The sequence below is a fragment of the Mesitornis unicolor genome, unplaced genomic scaffold, assembly GCF_000695765.1.
Source record: "Mesitornis unicolor isolate BGI_N332 unplaced genomic scaffold, ASM69576v1 scaffold32024, whole genome shotgun sequence".
In the NCBI taxonomy this organism is placed as follows: Eukaryota; Metazoa; Chordata; class Aves; order Mesitornithiformes; family Mesitornithidae; genus Mesitornis; species Mesitornis unicolor.
Window position 1 is genome coordinate 55,787 of NW_010182680.1, and position 8,841 is coordinate 64,627.

The window sequence follows — 8,841 nt, forward strand, 5'->3', positions numbered from 1 at the left end:
TACCCGTTTTTGGCACATAAAAATGGTCTGGACTTTGAAGAGTTCTAAAGATGCGTATTTAGAATTTTCTTCCCATACAGAGAGTTTTAGTTCCTCAGTTTGGAAGAGCAGCAGCAGAAAGCTGATGATGGAATAAAGCACAAGCTGGTTTTAAACAATGCTTTTAAAATAGCAAAGTAAAGGTAAGCTCCTCGCACCCCAACTCATATGCTACCTACTCTGAGGGTCTGATAGAAGGATGCCTCTGTATCTGTCAAAGTGAAAAATCAAATACTGGGTGTTTTTAAAGGGTTATGGCCCAGCTATATAAGACTCTTTCCTAGTGATATAGCATGGAATTCCTCCTCTTATCTTGAATTAAATGAGGTAGTTACAGAAGTGTTTACTTACCCGTCTAAAGAGGTCTCCTGTGTGAAGTTCACGACTGAGTTTCACTTTAAATTCTGCTTTGACTTCTGAATAGGTGTCATTTATAATAGCCAAAAACATGTTCTGCACGGGAAAGATGCAGTTAGATATTTATTTCTGGAAAGTGCATTTGTATTATGCTGGGGCTGTTGTTCTAGGGGCAGTTCTATGCCAGGGCACATAACTACTGGAATTGAAGAGCTTTGCTGGGTGCAGACATGCTCCTAATGCACTTAAATTATCTGATAATCTTAGGATCTTAAGGAATATTTTTGGGAGACAAATCACTTATTTCCTATCTGTGGTATTGTATAAAAGACCCAGTTTTCTGGAGGTAACAGATTTCCTGTCATATACTTGCAGGTTTTTCAGGTGGTGTTTCAACCTGTACTTAATGAAAACACCAGTCTAATAAAGCAAACCCACGCCTACACAGTCCCATCAGTCTCATTAACCTTCACACCTGACAGGGCTGACATTATGCAGTTTTCAAGAGCACCCAATTAAGTTTTCAGAAATTAAAATCTTGAGAAATGAGTGGTGCAGTAGAGTGAAAGGCGCAACGTGCTTGCTTTGTGGTGCAAAAGCCCCTTCTGTGGCCCTTTGGAGGAAGGGAGAGCTGTGAAATGCAGCTGGGAGCTCCTGCAAAAGAGTTTGGGCTGTCTCTGTACTGAGGGGCGGCCAGCGCAAGCCCACCGGTATCTTTGTGTGGAAAGCACTGTCTCAGGGCACTGTACAACAGCTTTTCTCTACTGCTTATGCAAAAGGAAAAGCATCTTTAAGACTATACCTACCAGCAATATGAAGAACACAAAGAATACAAATGTGATGAAGTAAATAGGTCCAAGGATTCTGTTTGCCTCCTCTATGGCTTCAAAATCAAAATCTCCCAGCACAATACGAAACTGCGTGTAGCTGGGAATGAAAAATACAAGAATGAAGTTGAGTGGCTGTTCCTACAGGGAAGTATTGTAAGCATTATTTTAAAAACAAAAAGAAGGCAGTAGATATAATTGAGACTGATTCACCAGTAGCTTAGTCACTGAAATAAAAAGGCAAGCCAGGATAATACTGCAATGGTAAACTAGGCATTCAGCATGTATTTGAGAATTTGAAAGTACAAAGGAATTTTTCAATGGCTTGTATGAGAAAATACTTTAATTTTGGATAAATCACAGGGTTTTGGTTTGGTTTTGTTTGTTTGTTTTTCCAATTATTTCCCTTCAGTTCCAGCTTTTATGATTTCTCATCTTCTAACAGTATAGGTTACCTATGTCCCCCTATAGGGAATTTTAATCCTGGCTAAGACCAATAAATACTTATTTCTCTGTATTCCAGCATCTTAGAACTATCTCACATCCAAGTGGATCCAGAAGTACCTATTTTTCTAGTTTAGAAGTGCCTTAATTATACATGAAAACAGCTTTCAAACAATCTGGTACATTACAGATATCTCTCTAAAGTTGCAAGAAACACAGCCATGGGCTAAACCAGAATGCACACTGGGGGTTGCTACAGGGTGCAAGGACCATCAAAACCAGTCCCAGCTGGCACCTGTGGTGGTGGTGCTGAAAGTAACAGAGCCAGCAGCTGGGATGTGGGGACTCCTCCCTATGCAGCTGGATGTTTTCTTAGAAGAGCAGTAATTCTTGTTTGCAAACATGCTTAGCCTGTGCTCTGAGCCACTGGGGTTTGCCAAGCAGTTCTGCTGTGGTTTTGGTGCTGGGGACTGTCCCACAAACCCAGTGGCACGTCTGCTGGGTAGGTTCATGCCCTTGCTATTGAAAGGGGCGTTAGGCCTGCCTCAAGGCCCAGTGGCCTGGTTACATGTGGCACAGTTGTGTTGAGAAGTGGTGGGGAATATAGCCCCACTGGGTGGGCTGCTCCTGAGCCTCCCTCTTTCTTATCCTTCCCTGACCTGTTTAATGTACATGTGGTCTCTTTTAAAGGCTTTGGTAAACAGACTGTACGGCCAACAAAATTGGTCTTACTCTGTGAAATAAGCTTAAGTGTTGGAGACCTGTACTCTTAAGTTCTGCTCAGCAGAAACTGGTTTGCACTTGCACCAGCTGGGGGTCTTGTATCAAAAAGTTTAGAATATTGCATACATGCAGTTTTGGAAAGTGGAAAAGTCCTTAACTTGCGACCCGAAGACCAGATAGCCGAACTGGACATAGGCAAAGAAAATTAAGAAGAACATGATGCCAAATCCAATGATCTCTTTGGCACAGCGAGATAAAGTGGAGGACAGCTGCGTCATGGTGTTGTTTAATCTTACATATTTAAATATCTGCAAGAGAACAGAACACTGTTACTGGGGGGTCAAAATATATTGCAGCTTCTTAACAAAATTTCTGGAATATTATTTGTAATCATAATTTACAGGTTAAGTCTTACCTGGAGATAAGTTGCACAGTATGTTATCTGTAAGGAGAACTAGGACTGGGTGTGTTTCTAGAGAAGATGAATATTCTGCAGGGCAAATATGCTTATGTACTAAAGCTAACAGTGTGTGGAAACGGTGGTGGTTGGTACTGGTATGTGTGATCAGCTCTAGCAGATATGGACCTCTGGCCAAGGAGGTTGCAAGCCATACTACCCTCCTGTATCTGAGGATTCCCTGGTGGGCTGAGTTGGTAAGGAGCCCTCTTTTACTTTGGGTCTGAAACAAGGCCTGAACAAAAGCCTTGTTCAATGACAGTCATTAACTGGAAACAGTTGTGCTACTCAATTAACAGTACTCAGTTAATTGAGGATGATGCAGCAGGAACGTGCAACTGGGGTACAGAATGGATATAACAAGGAAGACTGTCCACACAACTGGTTAACAGCCAGTGCTCCCAAACAGCTTCTTCCCATAGCCTTGGCCTGCGAGATGGAGGAAGGCCAAAAGCCAGTTTATTTTTCAAGGACATGACCTTTCATGATAACTTATGTTCAGGTACTTGGGGTATGACTGTACAGCATGATCTCTTCTGGCAGATGTGAGCGCCTCTCATGCCTGTTTCACAGCCGCTTTGTGCTGGGCGTTTTACAAATACCTTGGGGGGAGAAGCACCTGGGATCAGGCAAAGCTTTGGGAAATTTCACCCAGTCACTGGCAACACTGAGGCCACCCAAACTGAAGTCACAGATGTCCGCTGGGTACAGTGGAAGGGTTGCAGACCCCAGTCAAAGCCAGCAGGGTTTGAGCAGATTAGGGGCAGTGGCATGCAAACATGCAGGACTGGTTTGGCCTCAGAGTGCCTGGTTAGGAACAAAAGTAGCCCCTCATCTCAGAGAAGTTTGCTATTCTGCCCAGAGATCAGCAAATCTACCTGCAAGCAAGAATGAAATTAAAGGCATCCTGATACAAAGCCACTTCTGAGTCAAGTTCAGACACGTTTTGCCTTCCTCTGCAGTTAAAAAGTAGCTGCTGTTTTCATAGCTTTTGTCTACTAAAGATTCACCTATTACAGCCGTGCCACCTGTATAACACTGTGTCTAGGAAAACACTGAGTCTGAGGAGGCTCTTTGGCCGTGGTAATTTCCCAGCTGCTCCAATGGAGACAGCTGCCCATGTGCAAAACTTCCTTTAGATGGACTTGGAATTTGTGTGACCCATGTTTATGGGAAGGAGATAATTTTAAACTCTTCTGGAATCTTACAAACAAAATGCTCCCTTTTAGCCCCACGTTTGCAGTTCAGCTATGAATAAGTGAAAGTGAGCATTTCTGCTATGCTTGGAAACACTACGATTCTCAAGTACAAACAAAAGGAGCGAAAGCCGATACCTTTATCCAAGCAAGGAAGATGGTGACAGCAATCATGTTATCGTAAAGGACTTGCCAGGATGCAAGGAAATAGAAGTCTGGATACACATCGGCATCAGACAGCAGCTCTTTCATTAGCTCGGACACTTTTGAAGTGCGGTAGATATTAAAGACAATGGCAATGATGGATACCTGAAGGAAAGCAGAAGCCAGTGAAAGTGAAGTCCAGCCACATCCCCTCTCCTCAGACTTGTCATTTTGCACGAGAAAGATTGTATAGATTTTCAAGGGCCCTTCGTTAGATTTGAAGCACCTGAGCTTTTTAGATGTTTTGTCATAAACTCTATATACGAGACATTATTGCCCAAAGAATTTGTAAGTTCACTGTAACAATTCTGGGCTTGTGCTATATACATTCTAATTTTACTGTGTTAGCTCTGTTATGCGCTAGTGTTCCCTGCTCTGCAAAGATTAAGGCTAAAACAAACACAGTGGATACCAAGTAGAAAGGACGTGGAGGCATAACGGGTTGACAGCAAGGCTAGAAAAGAGTTCAGGTGTGCGGAACCGTGGTGGCCATGCAGCCTTTTCAGTGCAGGCCAGCGGGTGACTGACTCTAACCAGAAACCAGCCAGATGCCGGCTGTCTGTCCAGCAACAGCCGGGGCTGCATGGAGGTGAAAGTCAAGGAGTAGCTCACCACCAGCAGCAGCAAATCCAGCAAGATCCAGACACTTCTGAAATACTCCTTTTTCAGTTTTATTATCTTGACAGCTTCCTGGATTATGAATATAGTGATAATGCAGCAAAAGGCAACTTCACAAGAAGCCAGGAAGTAATCGTAACCTGTGACGTATCTGAGGAGCTTCGCAGAGTAGATATGTGAGGAGGTGTGAGCCCCCCCAGTAGCAGGGAACTCTACCACCAACCTGAAAAGAAATGGGGACTTGTGTTAGTTACCATCCTTTTAAATCATCTCACCCCTTACTTTTCTAACATTAATTACTACAACATTAATAATACCTTACTGGAACTCTTACATCTGTTGGATCTTCTTGTAAGGGCTACGCTAAGTTCCTAATGAGAAGAGTGTAACGTGGCAGGGAAGGCTGAAGGGAAACAGAGAAGCTCTTCGGATTCCCAAGGCATGGTGCTTGGTTAGAAGTCCTTACAGAAACTCTCAGAAAAGCGAATGTTCACCCTACCCTGAGTCCCTTCACTAGCTGACAACAGGACTGATAATCCAGTCTTTGACCTTGCAAAAGGCAGTGAAATCAATTCCAATGGACAGCAGCAACCAGCTGTACAGACCAGACACCTACTATTGGAAAACCAAAACAGAAAGGAAGGATCCAAGGCTGCTCCCTGGACTAACTGAATTTCTGCATTTTTAAGGAATCACTGTCTTGCCAGATGCTACCTGAGAAACATGGCTACATATCCCTGAGGTGGCCAGCTTTTCCTTGTGTCCTTATGGAAGTAGCATGTCTCAGTAAGTTGGATTTCACAAGTAGTAAAGGTAAGAACTCACCTGATTATGCAGAAGAGGTTTATGTTAGCATTATATGTTGAGAAGTCAACAAACACAACCCTGGTTCCTCTAGTGAGCCAGCTGTTCTGCCTGAGAAACACCAACTTCTTCATGCTCTCCTGCTTCGATTTAGGTAAGGTGAACAAATATCCTCCGCTGTTGTACGAGCCCATAGATCCCCGGTACCATGGGGATAACGAGGAGGTTGAGGTGTATTTCCATCTATCAGAAACAGGAAAACAATGCAGCTCAGCTTATAGAAACTGGACTGAGGTAAGCTTTACCTTTTATTTTATACAATCCTTGTTAGTTCTTGTGTTCTTCTGCATCCACAACTGACCACTTAAGCCAGACCTCTAGAAAACATTTTTATTTACATGAAGTATACATGAGACATGTGGCCTTAAAATATTCCCATTTCTCTTATTTGCTAAATACTCAGTACATTCACAAAACAACAATTGCTTACGAATCTGGATTTCAGCCAACGTGGGCGAGAGTTTATGACCTTAAAACCTTTGTAGGTAAATGGAGTATTTTTGGTTTATGTAGTTCACTGTTACTGTCGCATGTTCACATGTTCTTTCACTGGGTTAAATCACTGCTAAATGAAGTGTGTGAAGCAGGCCTTTTGGTTCCGCTTGCAGAGCATTTTTGCACTATTCCAATTTATGAGCATGTGATTTAAATTCAGGCCTCATATAACTGAACATTTCTCCTGAAATGTTAATGGAGATAGGCCCATTAAAATGTGCTTTGGCTGAACTGGGCTTATGGTCTCCAATTCTTCCTCTCTCTGCTATAAACTTCCCATACCAAATTTCCATCTATAGTGTTGGCACAAAAACCAAATCCACGGCTTATCTCAATGCAAACAAGAGAAAAACTCAGCTAACTGCATGCACAGTTGTTGCTAACTGAAAAATAGTGGCAGTAAGGATGTGGTTAGGTTTTCAGAAACATTTCTATGCTGAAGTAGGATGACTTACTCAGATTCGTTCTGTAGACCGAAGTCCGACCTGTCTTCAGCTCGGTAATGGTATTCACTGTAACAGTCTTGTAAAAAAGTACGGAAAGACGGGTAGACAGAGCAAGTGTTGTTGCGTACTCTCAGCTGGCGAATCTGGGCTACTCCTAACAGCAAATTCTCATAGTAAATGTGGCTGCTGCTGTTCTGGAAGGTTAGCGTCCTGTTGTTATACCATTTGTCCCAGTAGAGTCCATTCAGCAGGGGTCCCTCTGCAAACTATTTGTACAAGTGAGCTTAAAGATTCAAACAAAGATTTAAATACCACCATGACTCCACTTTTTAGCATGCAAATCGCAGGGTACAAGGTTCTCAGGTTACTCATAGCTACAGAGTCTCAGCCAGAATACAAACAATAACCACCTATATACATTTACATCGTTTTGCTCTGAATCAATTCTATTCCCTATGCAATTCTGAGAGACATGTAATGGGATTATTCAGGGTAAGACTACAACATTGAAACTGGTGTTTCATTGAAAAATTCTGCTAAATTCTAAACAAATATGTTTAAACACATAGTATATGTTGTTTTAACAAAATCTGTTGGTTATCTTAATCTCTGAAGATCTGTTTTGGGATATATTTCTGAATTTTAGTCACCTGAATTTAAATGATGAAGTGTTTATTGTTGAAGGTGGGGGATAATCCCTTTTGCTGGTTGTTTCTTAGATGCAGATAAAGGGCATTAAACTTGGGGAGAACATTATTCTGAGTACAAAACAACATGCCCCATGGTTTGGCACTATCTGAGCATGTATTACAACCATTCTAGTACATCAGCACACACAATGTATACCGAGGACTCACTATTTTATGGACCAACAATAACAGACGCCATGATAAGAGGCAGTACAATTTGTCCAAGTAAATTTTTATAACCAGACCTTTCCATTTTTAAGGAAGAGTAGGGTGAGAAACTTTGCCTTCTGCTGTCAGCTAGGCAATGCTGGTAATTTTGGGAAGTTCTCCATCTAACAGTGAAAAAAGAGAGAGGTGTTTTGCAACTATCACTGAAACATGATGTAACAGCAAACCAGGTGAAACAAGATGGCATGGTCTTCTGCCTGCCCCAGTGGAAACCATAAAAGTTTTTGTTAATGGTTGAAAGCCGAAAGAACTGTCAATCCAAAAATCTTTCTATTTTTATTGAAGCTCTTTCCAGACCAAGCCTAAGACTGATTATTCAGAAGTATCAGCATTATTGTTTGTACCTAGAATTTCCCCAAATGCATTTTAAGAAGTTACTTGCTTTTCTTCAGCTGAGAGCACACCATCTAGCACATGGCTTTTAGGTGAACTGTGAGACTGTATTGCTCCGAATGCACACTAGGAGCTTCTTCACTTATTTGCTCTCCAAGAGAACATCTCTGCAATGAAAGACATACCCTCCAGAAATCAGCTCTGCTCCTAATGCTCCCAAAACCACTCCTGTCGTCCTCGGAGAAGGGTGGCTCCAGGAAGAGATGGGACATGGCTTCATTCAGGTAGTACATGTCTGTGCTCACCATGCCAAATGTCACTGGAAAGAGGGGGCAAAGAGGAGATGCTCGCAGGCTGAAATGAGAGGATGACAACAGATTCTACTTTTGCTCCTCTGCTTCAGTTGTCATTAAGCCATGGAGCTAGAAAAAGGCAGTCATGGCCATTTCGACTGAAGTGACCTTTCTGGGTGGATGAGGGGTGGGATAAGAACTAAATATTAAAAAACGTACAGCTTACACATCAATTATTTGTGAACAGTTACCTCGGTGGTTTGATCACTTACGTATACAGAGGTCTACCAGGAAAGCGACGTAGATGAGCAGCTCCCGCAGGGTCGTGTTCAGCTCTACTTCCCTCTTGCTTTTGCTCCCGGATGGCACAGCACCTGGTCGGGGAGATGGCGGCGAAGGCAGCGGGAGGTCAGACCGCGACCTCGCCCCCTGCTGCCCTCCCCGCCGGGACGGTGAGGGCCGGGCACAGGGCTCTGCGCGGACCGGCGGTAACGGCGGCCGAGGGAGGCAGGGAACAGGGCCGGCCGTGTGGGGACCGAGCCTCCTCACGCACCGGTGCGGTTTGGCCTCTGCTCCACAGCGGGCAGCTGCTGCGCTGCCAACGGCTCCATGACCGCTGGGCCGGGTC

General features: G+C 43.4%; 1 protein-coding gene across 1 annotated transcript in view; it reads right to left on the reverse strand.

Annotated features, from left to right (window-relative positions):
* PKD2L2 (polycystic kidney disease 2-like 2) overlaps positions 1-8,824 on the reverse strand; it is an 11,210-nt gene extending 2,386 nt beyond the window's left edge. Inside the window, exons 1-10 of the mRNA XM_010183867.1 lie at positions 8,767-8,824; positions 8,486-8,587; positions 8,106-8,239; positions 6,680-6,936; positions 5,691-5,912; positions 4,860-5,088; positions 4,182-4,352; positions 2,517-2,698; positions 1,203-1,323; positions 391-492 (exon numbers count right to left, since the gene is read on the reverse strand). Coding sequence (XP_010182169.1) covers positions 391-492; positions 1,203-1,323; positions 2,517-2,698; positions 4,182-4,352; positions 4,860-5,088; positions 5,691-5,912; positions 6,680-6,936; positions 8,106-8,239; positions 8,486-8,587; positions 8,767-8,824 — 1,578 coding nt within the window. The remainder of the gene's footprint in view (positions 1-390; positions 493-1,202; positions 1,324-2,516; positions 2,699-4,181; positions 4,353-4,859; positions 5,089-5,690; positions 5,913-6,679; positions 6,937-8,105; positions 8,240-8,485; positions 8,588-8,766) is intronic.
* Positions 8,825-8,841: the final 17 nt, after the last annotated feature.